Raw genomic sequence first — 19,450 nt, forward strand, 5'->3', positions numbered from 1 at the left:
AGTGCACCGGCCACTCCAAACGCCCCAAAGCACTGAAGCTCACGTGCAGTATGGCGAATGGACACAGGGCTGATATTGCTGAAGCACAATGACACTGACAGCACGGTGAATGAGAGGCATCAATTGTAAAGCGCTTTGGATGAAAGCGCTATATAAATGCAGTCCATTTACCATTTACAGCACTTAACGGGGTTAAAAAAAAAAACTTGATGCATCATTTCAACCCTTTTCAAATGCTCTTTGGAAATTGGTGATGACCCTCAACCAAAATCCTCTGTTATCACAGTTGTTAAATTACCAGAAAGCATCTTAAAAACATCAGTTTTGTTTCCCCGGTAGCTCCGCAGTACTTGACTTTAAATAAGCAGGGAACCGCCTCCTGTTTCCAGCGTCTCCCAAGAAGCAGGGAGGGTAACATTTTCGGAGAATTAACCGAAATGAAAAGGAATTTCAGAATGTCAAAACTCTCATGTCCTGTCAAATCCAAAGTAGCTGATCATCACGCCATTTGAAAGGCACTAGGCCCAGTTTTGACAATGCTTAATAAATATTGCACAATGCCATTGTACTGTACTTCTTACTCTCAGAAACTACAAGCGCAACTTTCTTTGTTGTCATGAAAATTAATTGTGTTCATTGAGTTCTTAAGAAGACACAGTTGTGTTTGTTGAGAGAAACCGAGACAGAGATTCACATTTGCACACTAGGTCCACTAGGCAGTGTGCATGCACATGCAGGTTGCACGTTTCCTACATCTTCATATCAATAATTGGCTACATTTATTCCCTCTAATAAAATCCCTTTGATGCTTTTTGCAAAAAACACTCTGTGGCAGTACCATCCTGAAGTGTGTTGCATGGATTGACCGGAAATTAAATATTTCCACATTTTTCCTTTGAGAGATTTACACAGGAGGGAACGTTTACCTGCTGTGCATGTTAAATCTGGACAGAGGAGGTACTGGAGATGTACATGCAGTGTGTGCCAGTGAATGGAAGACCTGCCCTTTAAATAAAAATTTAAAAAAGAGTTTGGAATTGGAATCACTCCTACAGTTGCCATTTATCAGACTAAACCTGTATTTCTTGAACAAAATTTAAATTAGCAAACAAATAATACTATTTTTTTTTAAAAGTATAATTAATTACACAAAGACACCCTCTGGTCACAGCATTAGCCATCAGTTATTACATATTATCTGTAAAATTTGAAGGACACCAATGTTGATAGTGAGGTTTACTGTTGCACACATTTGTGGAATACATGGAACAAAATCAAAATGCAAGCAGCCCTCAATGTTTTATTCAGCTCGTTTTGAATGATAACCATAAGTCACAAAACAGGTTTTTAGTAGCTTCTGTACACGTGTGACACGAAGTCGTCAACTCTGAAAAACTCCCGCTATTCGATAGAACGGACCGTAACGAGAACAAGGCACGGCAGCCGATGACTTGCTTTCGCATGACAACAGGAGCGGCGTGAAGGCAGCGCGTCAGGCCGCAGCTCTTCCAGAAGCGCTTTGCCGAGTTACAAGTTTCGGCACGCACAGCTGACAAACATACCGCGCCATTTACGCAAGGAAACAGCACGTACACACACACAGCCGTCCAACCCACGCCATCCCACAATCCCGTGTGAGCGCAAAGACAACAGGGAACTTAGCGAGGCTTTGTGGCCTTGGAGTGAATCGTGTGTTATCCCCCCCCCACCCCATATCATGTTTTGTCGCTTCATTATACGCTGAAGACAGCAGGGGATGCCACTTTGGCATTACACTCCACACATCTCTCACTTCCACACCTAATCTCATGCATATGCACCGTTTGCAATGAGACCAGGATTAGCTCTTAGTTCTTGGGTGTGGGTGTGCCCTCCAGCCAAATATTTTAACTGTTTGAGGTCGCTTAAAGAAGAAATGTTTTTTTATTTCTTTGTTATTATTATTATTTTTATTTTTTAAAAAGGCCAGTTTCTCAAAAGGAATTGGACCATTTGTCCGAATTAAAACATATTTCCACTTTTGGCTGAACTGTTGGTCTAAACCAGAGAAGTACCCAGACGGAGTGTAGCACAGTGGGTAAGGAACTGGACTTGTAACCGAAAGGTCGCAGGTTCGATTCCCGGGTAGGACACTGCCGTTGTACCCTTGAGCACGGTACTTAACCGAAATTGCTTCAGTATATATCCAGCTGTATAAATGGATACAATGTAAAATGTTGTGTAAGTCGCTCTGGATAAGAGCGTCTGCTAAATGCCTGTAATGTAATGTACCCGGGATTTAAACACTGGAGATACACATAAGATATGAGGATGTTCACAGGGATGCAGAAGACGATTAGTGGGAAAACTGGAAAAGTAATCATTGAAGCCTCTTGTGGTTTCAGCTCGGAATTTCGAACCCCCCGCCCCCCCCCCCCCCCCCCCCCCCGAAATGAAAATTCCTGGCTATGCCACTGATACGTATAAGCATGTGGTGCAGGCCCAGTGGTGATGGCTGCACCAAGTGTCATATTAAACAACGACAAAATTACAAATTACTCGTCCTCTGGCCGTGTTCGCAGAGAGACGCAGCCTCACCTCTCGTTCCCCGTAAGGCTAACCACAACGGAGACAGAGCAGATCCCCTCAGAAGGCTAGGAGACCACTGCAGCATACTTTCAGTTGAGCCCAACCACTCACGCTCTTCACAAAATATGATTTAGGTGCACTGACACTGGACTTGAGCATGTTGGAACCCACAACTCTGAACTGGCCAGAAGAGGATGGCCTCCTCATATTGGGTCTGGTTCCTCCGAATGTGTTTCTTCCTATTGGACACCCAAGGGAGTATAGGATGGGGTCTGCAGTGAAGCGCATTACGACAAATCCTTTGTAAAAACACGCTATGTAAATACACTAGACTGATTTGATTTAAGTGGTTCATTCATTTGGGGGTGGGAGCCATTTCCTATGACGGAGAAAAAAAACGAACGAACAAAAAACAAAAAAAAAAACAGGCCAAATATTTTCAGTGCCTAGTGTGCTGTATCTCTATCTCCACAAATCTCCCTGGACTTGTCAGGAGGAGAACCCTGTCATTTGCTGACCCATGTGAAGGCCCCCCCTCACCCCCCCCCCCCTCTGAAAACATCTGCTGCATGTGGCTGGGTGAGGTAATGCGTCAGTCCGCTCGGTTCGTCAGCATGGAATGTGAGAATGTGTACCCCAGACGCCCTCAGCGGCTGCTGTGACCTGTGCACGACAAAACCAGCCCGAAAAAACGTCGAGCTGGAACAACTCTGTCGGCCACACGCTATGCTCGCTTCCTGTACCCAATATAATACAGCACGACACAGTCTTCTGGCCTTAGTACGCAAGCCGTCTGCTCTTCAATCAGCAATTAGCAGATTTTTACTCTTTTTTTTGCGCCCATAGAAAGGCAAAGACAAATGGACAAACAGCTCAAAAAGCTACTTTGAATATGCACATATAAACATAGTTTTTTTTTCCTGAAGTAAATAGCAAGCTGTCACTTTTAGTTTAATGAATTCAACAATGCATTATTAATAACATGCCAAACAACTGGATTGCTTGGGGCAATAGATTCTAGACAGCTGAAAAGTGTTTACTCTACAGTCTAAACTATGCTACACTGCAAGAAAGATGTGTGTGTTAGCATTTCAGTGTGTGCAATATAATGGCAATAATGATGATAAGAATAAAAAAATTATTCAGCCGTTTCTAGAGAAACCAGAAATACAATGTTAGCTTTTTCCTTCATAGCTTCTGTGATACTACTCAGTTTCCCTTTGGCGAATATTACATTTTGTCTAAATATCTGAAACCATTCAGTGTGACAAATATGCAATAATAGAGGAAATCAAGAAGCGGGCAAATACTTCACAGCACTATATGACATAACTACATTGATTGGTAAACAAGTAATTGCCAGTATTCTCAGAGTGTCTTTGAGTAAGAAGCCAGTTTTTTTTATTTATTAAATGACCAATGGATCACTTTAGGCACATACCATCATTCAAAACTGTTGTTCAGCAGCCATGTAGCCAATCTTAGCTGTAAGTGAAAATGTTAAGCCTTTCACTTATTTAATCAAAACTTGCTTAGTTTTGATGAAAAACTTGCTTACATTTTCTACGCAAAATTTAATTCCAACGTGGATTGTGGCTTGACTGAATCTAGACTGAAGTCATTCTAGTGGCCAAGGAAAACGTAATTATCAAACTTCTAAAAATCATTCCAGTCCTGGGAGAGTCATCTTTTCAACCATTAAAAGCCTTAATGCTTGTTTCTGGGGTTCTTCAAGAAACTTCAAACAATCTGAACAACCTTACCTCATCTGCCCCTCAGCAGTGACCATTAGCGTACTTTTACATTACTGTGGAAATAAGTCCTAAATTAAGTTAAGACTAGCAAATTAAGTTGGATGGTGATTTTTTTCCCCCCCAGACTGAACAATTAATACAGTCACCTAATCAATGCTCACCTAGGCCAGCCGTGCAAGGACAATGGTGTGGGACAACACAGGAAATACTGAGTGAAACAGAGTCAAACCCAGGGTTGCCAGATGGTGAAATTTATCCCTAAATGTACGGGAATTACAAAAAAATTAATAAGGGAGGTTTTACAGTAAAGATGTATGAGAGTCAATGACAGATGGGGTAATAAAAGAGGTTTGGGGGGAAAAAACTGTGGGAAAAAAATTGTGTCTGCGTCAATTGATGATGGGGGGGAGGGGGGTTTGAGGAGTTTTTTTTTTTTTTTTTGAGAGAATTAATTCTAGCACAGGCCAACAGTGGTGAAAAATCTCTCACTCTGAGTATGCTAGTTTTACTGGACTCTGTGGAGAATGTATCAGGGCCTTTAGAACACCAAGCTGACTACTGCTGTAGAGGCTGAATTTGCCAATTTATTGAAATAATTGAGTGTTATAAGTAAAAATGCATGACAACACACTATTTTCCCCACAGATGAACAGTAGATTCCATCCCCAGGACTGTGCAAGATGAGCAAATACATTTCTGAACAGAAGGATTGCTTTTTAAATGATTTTTTAAACTGGCACTTTTTCATTTTTAATAGCAGATGCTGACAAACGCAATGGCTTCTAATTAACTCTAAGTATTAGACTTTGACCCAGTAACCAAAATTTTGTTTAATGTAGCGAAACGTAGGATTTGGCCCAACTTTTCCCTCTAATTGTGCATCCGAATGCATCGCACTACAGTAAGCACCCAATAGTGGCGTGCCCCACCAATCGTGGACTTGAAGGATGGAAGGCTGCCAATCAAATCGCAGGGCACACACGCCATTGCATGCCATCTCAGTAAAGCAAATGCAGAGCACCGCCAGACTGCAGAGTGTCCTGTTGGAAGTTACAACGGTAACCCACTCACATCCTCGATACCACACCTACTCTTTCCATCTCCAGTCTACCACTGCAATCGGTTCAATGATTCCCAATGAGTCCACAGGATTCTGCATATTCACTGCTCACAGGGTAGGCTAGTCCCATTTTCTCCCTAGCACATCCAATCGTTTCGTTATTCTGACCAATCATCTCCTCCCCTTAGGCCTGTCCCTCATTACACTGACCAATCCCCCATTCTCCTGTTAGGCCAGGCCCACATAAAACTGACCAATCTTGTCCTGTTCATGACCATAACACCAAAAACAAGGAACAAATAGTCTATGGTTATAGTGGAGGTACCAGCGATTCCCAGCTTTGGGCACTCCACAAATGACATCGTGATACGCGTTCATATATCCACCAATCGAATCTGGGTAGGCTTTCGCATTCCTCAGTGTCCGTTTAAGTGCACGTTAAATTTAATAAGTTCTGAAATCAGTTAAGGGCAGGCTCTTACGAGGCACGTTTAAATATGGGAATTGGTACCAGGCAACCAACTGCTCTTGAGTAATGACAGAAGTCCTAATCGTATGATCAGTGAAACAACGGTAAATATCACAACCGTGTTCGACCTATATTCAAAGTCGGTGAGATGGACCGTGGACGGATCAATTTGCATCGATAATGGCTTGGAGAAACACTGGATCTGGAATCAGGTGTGGTGTTCTGGGAAGGGAGGACGAACGTGCCATGTAAATTCTTATAAAAATGTGAAATAAAACTTTTTCCACCCAACAAAAGGAATGCACGCGACCCCTAATTCTCTGTTTTCTTCTTCTTCAGTTAAACAGTGCACAAAATTGACTAGTTTAACATGTACACATTTTATTATAATTGAAATAAACTCGCAAGAGCGACGTGACCGATGAATTCTCTCGGAGTCACGAGAGTGACCCCTAGTGTACGTCTGTGATCTATTCGGACTTCAGCTATTGTCCCAGTCACGCAAATGGCAGTGCTACTGGATACTATACGGATTTAATGTCAAAACAAGGTATCATTCAATGAATAACAACTCATAAACCAGACCTGTTTAAGGCCTTTGTTCAATCAACATCCAGTATCAGTACAATGAGCATCAGTTCTTTATGTCTAGCTGCCAGCCAACTTTAGTGAAACTACAAAAAGTAAGTTTGAGGGGAAAAAAAAAAAACTAGGAAACATTCCCTAAAATACAGTTTATTTTTTGATGAACGTTTTTTCCCCTGCAGGTGAACAAACTTGAAACAATGGAGCGTTTTCTTCGAGGAACTCAAAGATATGAATGAACTATAGCGTTTGTGACTAGGGTTACACTGCTGGGCAAACCGTAAACTTGAATTGATTCTTCGCTTTCGTGGCTACAATAGCAATGTGAGCGATTGTTTCAACTGGGTGTTAGCTAAAACAGAGCTGGCTGGCTAATCAGCTCCCTTTCTCCACTTCAAAGCAGCATGAAAAAAAAATGTGAGCATTTCGGGTTCAACTAGTGTGAACTGATTAGATACCAACAGATCCCAAACGGCATTTACCAATGCATACTAGAGACAACTAAGCGCTGTTAATTGTGCAAGGAATTCACGAAGAATTAATTCTAGTGTTTCGTCCGAACGCTCCGGTTTCACAACAGATCATTTTAGTAGTAGGCTAACAATTTTCCGGAAACAAGAAGTAACTCTACCTTCGGACGACGTACATTATCCATATCAGATGTCGGAATTAGTAAGTAGCCCAATACGAACGACAATGCCGGTGTTTTGATATACCGATTGCACATACAGGAATGAAATGAAATCTCGACTTTAAGCCCCACGCTCTCGGATCATTTAGTGTCGAGTAGCGTCTGAGAATCCCAGCGTTCGGTTTTAGTTGCCCTGGCGCGAGCGCTTCCCCCCACAAGCAAACACGAATGCACTTTGGGGTTTACAAAGGACGGGGGTCTAGTTACAAAATGACGGTAAGTACAAAGAGGTGATTCACGGGATCTGCATTGACGTTTGTGGAATAGGTACCTTCTGTGTTAACAAAATACGAAGAAAAAAAAAACCCTCCGGCGAATTTACTCCACCACAATGGCGTCTCTCTTTTAGCATATCAGAGGCATTTCGGAACTGGCATAGAAGAAGAATAATAAAATCGGTCAGAGCCTCAGCTGAAATCGCAAAACACCGATAAAACGTGGGGTTTAAGCGTACTCCGCAAAAAGAACGGAGTATTTTCCAGAGCTAGGTTAGCCAGGAGCCAATTCAGACCGAGGGCGCATTGGTTCTTTTCGCATTGGCATTTTCTCTCGAGTAATAAATCCAAGCTTCTTACATTCGATCGTCATCATTTAAAAACTGATACTGTGAATTAAGCGCCGCACATTTTTTCCCAGGAAGTGGTTAAATTATTTTTGTTACAACTGTGGCGCTTCTCTCATGGCACATGCGTAAAAGCAGCTGCGCCCAAAAAGTCCCAGCCTTACCAGCCTCAGCAAATAATAGCAAACCAAATCTATCAGTCCTTACCTGAAACATTGATGAACATCAAGGGTCTTTTTCACCTTTCTTTTCCTCCGATTTCTTTCGCGATCTGCTTCCCTCGCTACACTAGAGAGAAATGCAATAGCCTGGCTAAGGTAGTCAGAACAAAATACAGAGAATACTTGCTGCAGGGCTTCGAAACCCCTTAAGGCAAAGATCAGGATACAATTAGCTCATGCCTCTACCCCAGTCTGAACCAATCTGCAAAATAAAACTCCAATTAAATTAACCGATCAGTGGCGGCATATCGGCCTCTTTCAAAATTGATGTAATTTTAATACATTTATTAGAAAAAATATTCGGCAAAATTCTGCATAAAACAGTCTCACCCCTGCCTCCAACTTGCCTATTGCCCTCCTCTTGCACAGAAAAGCTGATTTTAATCGTTATGATTAGTTTTGATGTAACGTTTCCGCAGGCGGTTCTGCAAATGGATGGAGTGTTTCTTTGGCAGTAGGGGAAAAGCAGCAGATGATGATAATTATATAGATTGTTGCTTGTGCCATTCGATTTTTCTTTTTAAACCTATGCACGTATATCTTCTCGTGTCTATCTCAAGCGCGAGCAGGCATTGTGAGCACACTAAGGAGGTCGTGCAACTTGTTGATTAAGATCATCTCGTTTGTAATCAATGGGTGGGTGATAATTTGGAAAGAGATCAACTCATTTTTTCCCCCAATTCCCTTGGCTACGTAACTTCCCAAAATGACGTATATAAATAAGCGCACACAGCCTGCCTTGCCCCAATCAAGTCTGAATCATCGCCTGGGGGGCAGATGCACAAACTAATTTCGAATGTTCAGCCATGCATAATTTCGAAAGATTGAAAGAGTTCCCATGCTATAGTTTACAACTGCGGGAAGATCGTGTCTTAGGCTATAACTGTCATATGCAGGTTCTGTGGCAGCCGCGCGGGTAATTTACATTACACAATTAATATATCAATTACCCATTTTGTTTTTTGTTTTTTTTGGGGGGGGGGGGGGGGGGGTGATAAATATATATATAAAAAACACTGAATATAAATATTGAAAACACTGCTGTGTTAAACATTATACACTGATATAATGTCATACAAATAGAACGTCTAATAATAATAATAATAATAATAATAATAATAATAAAAGACATTACACACTGTATTACTTGAACAGAGCTCTTTCCGATATTTGCTCTACCCGGGCAATAAACTATATTTTACTCCCGACGGAAAAGCATCTGAAAGGAAACACAAGGCAATGACCAGCCAAGGCGTGTATTTACAGTTAACCGCTCAATGCGCATTGTCTGTGAAATACGTACATAATCGTAGCACGCATTTTATGTGCTCTCTATCGCCTCCTGCTGTTGAAAATGGTTTTGTATTGACAGTTCTGGCTATGTATGAATGGTATTTTCTTCAAAATTGCCAGTTGACATGCAGTTTGGGCAAAAGTTTGTCATAAAGAATATGACAATTTCTTTAAACGATAACATTACTTAAATAAAACCATGTTTTTTTTTTTTTTACAGAGCACTGATAAGTGAATTCTGGATTTGATATGCCTTTGCTTTCATGTTTCTCATCGGTGCTTGTAGAATGGACCTCTGTTGCCCTCTGTTTCATTTAGCATATTATTTGAAACTAAAGGAATGGTATCTGACGTTCAAATTAAAGGAACACGTACTGAAACGTGAAATTACAAGCCTGTTATCTTCTTTGAAAAAGACAAAAAGACGGCTATTTTCAGATACCATGCACACGTGGGGCTGACACAAAAGTTAAACAGCCTCAAATTAATACTGATACTGATCATCGTAATCCTAATACTGATCTTGGTGATTCTGTATGTGCAGCAGCCTCAGATTGTGAATAAATTCGTAGTGAAGGTGACTGTACACTTACAGTGTTCGCAGTACATACACAGAACCATTCTGATTTGTTAACTCAGTGCGCGCACACACACACACACACTTGTGGTATAAACATGCTGAAGATCTTATTGGTTTTTGGAATTTCACGATGATGCATGTAAGAAATAAGTACACAGATTCATTTAATGACACAATTTTAAAATGTCTGTCTTGGAATGTGGTGCAAAAACGGTCCAGAATAGACTGCTGCCATTGTTGTTTAGATATCGGTTAGTCATTTATCTGCTTTTTCTTGTGATGTGCCATTGCTTCCTGTGTTTTTTGTGTGTTTGTCACTTCATTCTGTTAGAAATGTTTGTGCTGTTCCTGCCATGTAGACCAGGGCTGCCCAACCCTGCTCCCGGAGATCAACTGTCCCGTAGGTTTTCATTGTAACCCTAATTTCACACGTCTGATTTTGCTAATTAGCAGCTCAACACTCTTCTGTTGAAACACCTCTAGCTGTTGAATGGAGGTGTGTGTCGTTAGGGTTGGAGTGAAGGCATACAGAAAGGTTGATCTCCAGGAACAGGGCTGGGCAGCCCATGGTCTAGATGGCAGGAACAGCTCAAACATTTTGACCAGACTGAAGGGCCAAACACATTTAAAAAAAAAACACAGGAAACAATGGCACATGAAATGAAGCTTAAGGCAATGAACTGAGCTGGCGCCAGTCAGTACTGATAACTTGGTGTCTGTATGATTGAGACCGCAAACCCAGCTATGACTGTTTGGAAGTGTACTGTATGTCAAGCAGTATGCTTCGGGTAGACTAAACTGAGCTCTCGGTGTCCTGAAATGTACTCGCATCCAGTAACAGGAATGTTTAGCACCTCTGTGTACACGCGTGCATTAAGCGCGTTCTCACGTTAGCTTTCGTGGAGGTCTGCACTGTGGCTGCTGAGCGGTGTCTTTGTTCGGTCTCGTATAAGCTCACGGGAAATTTCCCTCTCTCGATTTCGGGCGGCTGAAAAAAGAAGGTCTGTTGCATGCTGGGCGTTTTTTTTTTTTTTTTTTTTTTTTTGCAGAAAGACTTGCAGGAAGTGAGCACACCTTCCCAGAAGCCTCTGGGTGGTTTTTTTTTTTTGCCGCCGTTTCGCTCCGCAGGGTTGGGCAAACTGATCAAAGCGCTTCTGAGCACAATGGGAACGCCGTGCCCTATAGGAGAGATTAATATTTTCTGTTGAAATTGGGCAAGGCACTTACGGTAACGATGTCTCTTCAGCGTAGGCACAGAAGAGGAGAAGCTATATTACACGCGTGCGGTGCTGCTCATGTTTCTGCTCGACAAAAGGCAGACTGAGAATACAGCTTAGAGGAAGCAGGTGCCCTCTGAGGTAACTGTCGCGGTTGGAGTTTTCCCGATGAACAATTTCATTAAAGTTTTGCTGTAATGTAATCGGCCTTGACTTCTTTCTTTTTTTTCCCATTGAACACTTATTTTCTAACTTTTTTTAAAAACAGAATGTCAGTGAAGTAGTTTGCTTTATGTCATTCTTAGCTTTTAGTCGTGTTATACCCACGCATCTTGCAGCCTTATTTGTGATTTTGTTCGTATGCCTTGCTAGCCAAGTTGGCAAAAGTATTATCATGGATTTGGGTAGGCCCTCCATCTTTTTGTCCCTCTTGTCCATCTGTAATTTCACTGCAAAAAAAAAAAAAAAAAAAAAAAAACTAAAACTGGTGTTTAGTCACTAACACAATGAGCTCTCCGCTCAATTATTTTGGGTTATTTCCCCTTTGTCTGTGGAACCCCCCGGTCATGTCACATTTAAAATATTTTATAGTCTGCTGGGGCATCATGGTTCACATTGCTTCTTGTTATTATATATTTATTCAGCCTAACATGCCTGCCTGAGTGCTTGAGTGTCTGGGCAGGACAGTGGCGGCATTGTTGTCTGAGAGTGCTGGCATTGCGCTCGCTGGAAACTGTTTTCCTTTGCTTGTTCCGTCGTGTTCTGCGCCGTCTGTCAGTTTTTTATTTTTTCTTTTTCTTTTTTCTTTCAAAGAGCACTTCAGAAAAAGAAGTGCCTGTGCACGGGATTAGAGAACTGTCATCGCCACACGGGGTGAGCGAGAGGCTAACTCCGGAACATTCTACTTCTCAGAGCTGATCCGCCGCGATCAAAGCGGATACGATTGTTCGAGAGGGCAGTGTTTCGTGCTTTCGTGTCGCGTTATGTAACGCGAGGGCCCACGTGATTTTTTTGGGGGGCTCTCCCTGCGTGTTGAAACATCAGACAGTAAGCGCACCATCGTTCAGAAAATAATTAACCACAGAAGCAGTAACCCTGTCATGAATATAGCCTTGAACCGTGGCCTGGGATTCTTTCGACATACAGTAATCCTGAATTTGATTATACCACTGATGTTTTATGGTGGATTAGAACTACAGAAATCCGCTGAAGAAATATACTTATTCCCCAGCTGAACCTGAGCTGCATATATAACCTTTTCATGTTGCTATGACGATGAGAAGAACAAATTCAGTTCAAAGAACAAGTAATGAACGATCCACAGAAAGCTTGTCCGGATAATACGGTCCTGTCTAACGGTTTTATCTCAAACAGCTCTGAGCTCTTAATTCTCAAGACACAGTTCATTCTAAAATGATAGTGGCTGGGCGAACCAGTCTGTGTTTTATTTTAGAAGGAAATAAAAATCATAGTTTAAACACAATTTTGTGAAACGTCAGTCCTCACTGTACAAATTTATCTTACTACAGGAAGGAAGTAACACAGTCAGGTTCAGAAATCAAAAGATGTCGTTCAGAAATCAACAGAAGTAAAATCAGACGTACTGCGAGCACAGAGGGCTTTATTTGTGTGTTTATATTTGAAGAGACTTCCTCTGCAGAGTGCCGGGGGCAGACAGAAATATCCACATGGCTTTGCCCTGGGCGGAGAATGGAAAGGTTAAGTGTGACGACAGAACCGGAGGAAAATCGGAAGGGTAGGACTGTGGACGGATCACATGACAGCAGTGACAGAGTTCATGCGGAGAGGCCAGAAAACAGATTGTTTTGCAGTGTTATTATTATTATTATTATTTTTGCCAGAGGCCTGTGTCCAGATTGGATTTTTTATTTTTACCCTTGTCACACTTTGTCCAGGACTCTGCAGTGCAAATTTAAATGCTTAAAAGTCTTATGTTTTCTTTTTGATGCTTAAACAACATGAAGTTTGTCACCCTCCAAAATGTTCTTGATGGCACCTGAATTTTGATGGCACATGGGGTCTTGAAGGTACTGTAAGGGGGTCCCTGGCCAGACCCGATATGCACCATATAGATTTGGGGAAATATTTGAGGATATAAAGCCTTTTTAAAAATATAACACTTTTTAACATAAGATGGGGGCCCTGGGTCTGAAAAGGTTGGACATTCCTGTTCAGAATGTTTGGTACATTGCAAAGCTAAAAGAGAAAGCATTTGTTGCCGGTTTTTTTTTTTTTTTTTTTGGCGGACACACACACATATAATCTTATAATATAATTCTATTATATAAATATAATCATTTTTTTAACATCAAGGTATCTCAAATCTGGCCCTTGAAGCCAGTAGCACTGCTGGTTTTTGTTTTCCACCCAATAATTAGTTGACTTTGTAATCTCACCGACTGACCAGAGATTCTGCTCCCCTGGTCTTCTGAGTGTAAATCAGTCCCTGATTAGAGGGGAAGGACGAAAACCAGCAGTACCACTGACCCCGGGGGCCAGATGGGAGTATGCCTGCATACCTTATTCAGCAGATAAAATGTCCCTTACAGCTTCAGTTACATCTGAGGAGGGTGGGGGTGCGGGGGGTGGGGGGGGGGGGGGGGGGGGTAGGGGGCGGAGAATTCAACATGCTGCACGGAATTCCTAGGCCGGGGAATCCCGAGAACGGACAGAAGATCCGCACACAGGTAGGGGCGCCCGGAATTTTACCTCTTCCAGTCTTACGGCTGCATCCCAAAGGGGAAAGAAAAGCTGGATTAAAGTGCTACAATGCAGCCGTTCGCCTGGGGGAGGGGGGGGGGGGGGGGGGGGGGAGCAGAGGCCTGGCTGCTCGGATTCTTACAGCACCGCAGATCTCTCCCTCATCAGACCTACACGCTCCCAACCCCCCCTTCCCCCGCGGCGATTTTCTGGCCCTCTCTATGCTCTCTGGCTTCATGCACTTTTGTTTCAGCTAAAAGCCCAGGGTTTTTCGCTTAGTAACGGAACTTCAGATTCAATTCATCAGATCAGGGCATTAATGGCCCAGCTGGCCACACTGCCTGATTGAGATCAGCGTTTAAATTTTTTATTTTTTTATTTTATTTTGTTAAGTAAACTGGAAAAAAGTTTTCTAAGATGCGGAAGGAGGGAGTGGGGGGTGGGTGGGCGGGTGGTGAGGGAGCGGCCTGTGTGTTTTTTTTTTTTGTTTTTTTTTTGAAGGAAACCAAGCGCCTGCTACAAATGGAAATAAAAAAAGTCAAGGATACTTTGGCGAACAAATTACCTAAACTGTAAGCAGATGTGAGTTTTCTCAAACTGGACCGGCCCCTCTGTAGGGAAAAGATTACGTCATGCTCCTGCAATAAATGTGTGCACGGTGTGGAAAGCCACGGGCCTCTGTTTCAGCGCCTAAAGGTCATTGGAGTCGGAGAGGGATTCAACAAGCTCTGTCTCCAGTGCGGACAGACGGACAGACAGATGCGATAGGGAGGGAAATGAAGGGAGGAAGGGAGGTAGAGAGAAAAGGAGTACGTGAAGGAGGGGGGAAAAAGGGCAAACTTTTCTCATTTGCAGTTCAACGGCACTGCCCAAATAAAACTATGCATTCTCTGTCACAGTATATCCTCATAGCAGGTACATGGAGCTGCGGTTCTTTGGTCTTCTGGAGATTCTCTCCAGAAGGATGCAAGATCTTAGCAAAGAGTGAGAGAGAGAGGGAGAGTGGGAGTGAGCAAGAGAGAGGGGTATGGACTGAGAAGGAAAGACAGAGAGAAACGAAAAGGGAGAGAGCGAGAGAAATTGAGAGAAAGGGGGAGAGAGAGATGAGGGACTGACTTTCCTCCTTTCTTTTGTGTCAGTTATCATTTCTTTTTTCCCCCTCCCAATCCTGTTTTCCTCTGCTTCACTCACTGCTGGCTGCACTCAGTGAGCCGGGGGAAAGGAAGAGGACCGTGCCAGCTCTCAGCTCTGAGTGCGACTGTGAGTGTCAGTGGGAATCTGACTGGGACTGTCACTCTGACTGTGACTCTAACTGCGACTGTGACTCTAACTGGGACTGTGACTGGCACTGTGACTCTAACTGGGACTGTGCCAGCTCTCAGCTCTGAGTGGGACTGTGACTGGGACTGGTACTGGGACTGTGGCTGGGACTGTGACTCAAACTGGGACTGTGACTGGGACTGTGACTCTAACTGGGACTGTAGCTGGGACTGGGACTCTGACTGGGACTGTGGCTAGGACTGTGACTCAAACTGGGACTGTGACTGTGACTGGGACTGGGGAGTGACTAAAATCTCGGTTTGTAACCCATCTCTTGCTCATAGCATTAGTAACCGTTTTCTGATAAAAGCTACAGTGTGTGATTGCACTCTGTATGCCAATGTACTTCCCAAGAGAGACACCGTTCAGATAATAGTTTAACGGAGTGAAGAAGCTGGCAGATACAGCCGTAAGAAATTCATATGAATGCAACTTGCAAGGATTTCATTTATTCCCTGGGTTGTTTGACTTACCCAGAAGCAATGGAAAGTTTGGTTTTGTGTCAGGGGAGCCAAAATTTGGAGGGAATGACGGAGCCTGTGTTCTCTAATGCGCTCGTGAGATAGCACGCGCGGTTCTTTGAGGTGTACTGCACGGGCGTCACGTGCTTGAATAGAATGCCGGCGTTGAAGAGCAGCAAATCTCATCCTCTTGATGTAAAAAACGCGCTCATTCTGATTCGCTTATCCGCATGCAGAAAAGCTTTAAACTGAAGTCATTTTGCGGCTGTATCTTGTAAATATTTGAATTTATGGAAATTTAGGTGATTCATTTTACAAATAGGATTCACGTCGAACTGCTTTACATACCGCGGTGTATTTTCTTTACGATTAAACATGCCGCTTGCAACCAAAGAGAGAGGAGGATGATACTGTCAGGTCCTCGCTCTAGGCATGTTTCAGTAGGTTATAATTCTGTCACATCGAGGACACACCTCAAACAGTGGAAATGTGATTTACAGGGAACAAGAAAGCTCAGCGTGTTCCTTCTCCAAAGGGAAGTGAGCAGATGCGAAACATTTTGCATTGTGTCACGATCTCAAGTAACTTTCACTTTTAATCCAGAGGCCTCCCGCCTCAAACAGAAGTAACCTTGTTCCATGTTTCGCAACGCGTGGTATTAGGCCCGCGCAGTTATCCACTTCGTGGTTTTCGTTTTTTTATTGCTCCAAAAGAAACAAAATTATGAATATGAGATATGGTGACCAACGCCCCCCCCATCCCCCTCCCTCCCTCCCTCAGAAGGCTGATGGCAGCATTGGAATGTAATCCTATTATATGGTCCCTTCTTGAGGGCAGCTATAATGAAATTTGTCTTATAAAAACTTGCAAAACGTTCCTCCTGTAGCGCAGCGGAAACCGTTCTCCGGTAGTGTCTTGGACAACTCTCCTCGCCATGCATTCCCGAATACTTGATTCCGGTGGGCCGTGGAAAGAGAAACGAGAGGGGCAAATTTGATAGTTAGCAAAACAAATGTGTTTCATCAGCTATGATTTTGGGCTTTCGGATTTGCTCTGGAGTTTCCTGCAGGGGTGCGCGAGCTTTAAATGAGGCCCAGAGGAGTGCAATCATACAACGGCAACCTCCTTCCTCCCGTTAATCTGCCCCGGTCTCAGCTGTGCAATATTATTGATTACGCTTTAAATCTGTTTGTTTGCGTGTGCTGTGGCTATCGGTTATTCAGGACAAATGGAGGCTCGGCTGGCTGTGGTTTATGAACGAGCGGCGGGGATAACCGAAACATCAGCAAGATAAAAAAAAAAAAACATAAAATACCACGCGGTTAGACTTAAAATAAAATAAAAAATTACATGACAAATTTAGCCTGTCCTACCCGTCAACAAATAGTGTTGTGAAAGCTATCTAAAGATGAAGCGTGTGTCGTACTGAATGATGTGGGGTTGAGGTTACCCAAAAGTGGTTGACCGACTTCTTCCGTTTCCTTTCCACTCGCGCTGCGTTTTTTAAATGCATGTGTGTGCAGTGTGTAGAGAACCTGTTTGCTTCCTGTTTAAAGTTGGCACGCAGTGTGATGAATCTGCCGGTGTGCCGCGTGAATGTTCAGCACTTTTTTCCCTCGAAGATTTTTTCCCCCTTTCTGTCCCTGTGGCTTCTGAAATTACTTGGCACTGGACAATGCAAACATTAATCATGTCTTGAGAATAAATAAATCAAAAAAGTAAAGCCTATTTTTAGTGTGGAAGAGGGGGGGAAAACCCTTGAAGTTTATGGTGGCTGTATATTCCTTTGATGCATTTTATTTCTAGAACCTTCTTCCTCTGCGTTCCAGTTCACCGACCCTCTCGGTTCTGACAAATACAAATCACCTGATTTATGCTCCATAAGGTTGACCTTTGACAGTATAGACTCTCTCTCTCTCTCTCTCTCTCTCTCTCTCTCTCTCTCTGCATGCATGCATGTTTGTTTTTGTTGCTGAGTGTATGTTTGTGTGTCTCTGGATAAATGGGTTGTTTTGTGTTCTTGCATATTTATTTTTTGTTGATGTGCATGTGTGTGTGAGTGCGTGTGTTATGCATTTATGGGTGTTGCCATGAGTGCATGTGTTATATGCATTTATGGGTGTGGCTGTGTGTGTGGGTGTGTATGTGTGTGTGAGTGCGTGTGGCCATGTGTGTATGTGTGTTATATGCATGTGTGTGTGTTGTCGTGTGTGTTTGTGTGTGAGTGCCTGTGTTATATGCATTTATGGGTGTTGCTGTATTTGTGTGTGTGTGAGAGTGTGTGTGTGTGTGCGTGCGTGCCTGCGTGCGTGTGTGTACAACTCTGTTTCTGAAGAGACAGCAGACGGTCTCTGGGATCACGCTCACGTTGGATAAAACGCAGAAGTGACAGCACGCAGCCTTCAGTGTGTGGGAGTGCAGTCACTCGCGTCTTCTTAAAACCCACTCGCACAACTGCGCAGGCATCCCGGATAATGCCACACGGCACTGCATTATAACGACTCTGAACTCGCCGCGCAAATCGCATCCTGCGTATCAGCAAATATGGAACGCGGCGATACAGTCAACGTTTGTCAGTTTGTCAGTTTGTCAGCGGCACAGTAACCGTTAAAATGGAGGCCTCGTCTTCAACCGTGAACTTACTCATTTAAACGGCTGAGATGGAAGCGGCTGTGGGAGGACTCATTCTGTTAAGGCACCACGCCGCAGATCGCGGATGAGGCCCACGGTCTCGGAATGAACCTGGACCGTTCCCAACTGTCACCAGTAGCTACGCAATGCGATGCGCAACCAATGACTGCGCCACCTAGAGTGTGGGCGGGTTCAGTTGGCCGGGGGTCCGTGTTTCATTGCTGAAGCGCCGCGTGATTTCAGAACGGGCCTTATCGCACGTTTCAGTGGATGACCTGGAGGTATGAGCGGTCGTCTGGCAGTCGGAGGGTTGCTGGTTCGATCCCCCGCCCTGGGCGTGTCGAAGTGTCCCCGAGCAAGACACCTAACCCCCAATTGCTCCCAACGAGCCGATTGGTACCTTGCATGGCAGCCTTTCACCGTTGGCGTGTGAGTGTGTGTGCGAATGGGTGAATGAGAGGCATTAATTGTAAAGCGCTTTGGATAAAAGCGCTATATAAATGCAGTCCATTTACTATTTACCATGACCTGGCCCAGACTTCATGACCTTGTAACTGTCCCCTACTGCCCAGGTCTCTGGTTCCAGTTTGTACGACAGTGGCGGCGCAAAAAATGCACTTCCGTGTCTCCTAAACACTTTTCACAAGTCCGTGGAAAGCCAATAGGTGATGGCACTGTCCATAATTATTATTATTATTATTTTTTTTTTATTACAGACAACAATGTATACACTCCCAAATCAGAAGTACGTTTCGCACATGAATGCAACTATGGTTGCAGATAATTGGACATTCAAAATTATGGTGGGAATTGGACACGTTCAGCCTGATGTTGGGCAGCAATTTTATATGTGGGAAAGTACTGAGATGTTAAGAGAACAAATCTCTTCAGTTTTCACACGCGTTCAGTTTCCAGACAGCCCTGTGCAAGCATTATCAGGTTCACTTCAAACTAACTGTCTGTGTCACAGGCCATGATGACTAGCTAATTGCACACCTGCTAGTAATTAAATGAGCATTGTTTAAGAGCAGATGTGTGAGAGAGACTGAGAGCTTGTTTTGTAAAATGCAGAAGTGGGTGTTGAAATTTATTTATTTTTGGCTGGACCGCAACAGTGGGGCCAGCCCTATAAATGCGGAAGTCTGTGACTGACTTAGTGACTAAGTGATGAAGTTACACGATTGCTCGGCCGGTCCAGCCATATACTTGGTTTTGACCTGGTCTTGTTAATCAGAAGTGGGGCTTTTGACACTCCACATCTCAGAAGTTTTTCTTTATTTAATTTTATTTTATTGGGTTGCCCTGCAAAGCAATATA

The 19,450-nt window shown here is 43.4% G+C and overlaps 1 protein-coding gene across 3 annotated transcripts in view; it reads right to left on the bottom strand.

Moving 5' to 3' along the window:
* Window positions 1-8,489, bottom strand: part of LOC118225626 (BTB/POZ domain-containing protein KCTD1) — a 35,424-nt gene extending 26,935 nt beyond the window's left edge. The window contains exons 1-2 of one of the 3 annotated variants that reach the window (XM_035414323.1): window positions 8,241-8,489; window positions 7,897-7,972 (exon numbers count right to left, since the gene is read on the bottom strand). In XM_035414323.1, coding sequence (XP_035270214.1) covers window positions 7,897-7,905 — 9 coding nt within the window. In that variant the 5' untranslated portion in view covers window positions 7,906-7,972; window positions 8,241-8,489. Of the gene's footprint in view, window positions 1-7,896; window positions 8,205-8,240 lie in introns of those variants that run through there. The other 2 variants (XM_035414322.1, XM_035414321.1) reach the window with 2 other exon arrangements.
* Window positions 8,490-19,450: the final 10,961 nt, after the last annotated feature.

Source organism: Anguilla anguilla, chromosome 4, assembly GCF_013347855.1.
Source record: "Anguilla anguilla isolate fAngAng1 chromosome 4, fAngAng1.pri, whole genome shotgun sequence".
Taxonomy (NCBI): domain Eukaryota; kingdom Metazoa; phylum Chordata; class Actinopteri; order Anguilliformes; family Anguillidae; genus Anguilla; species Anguilla anguilla.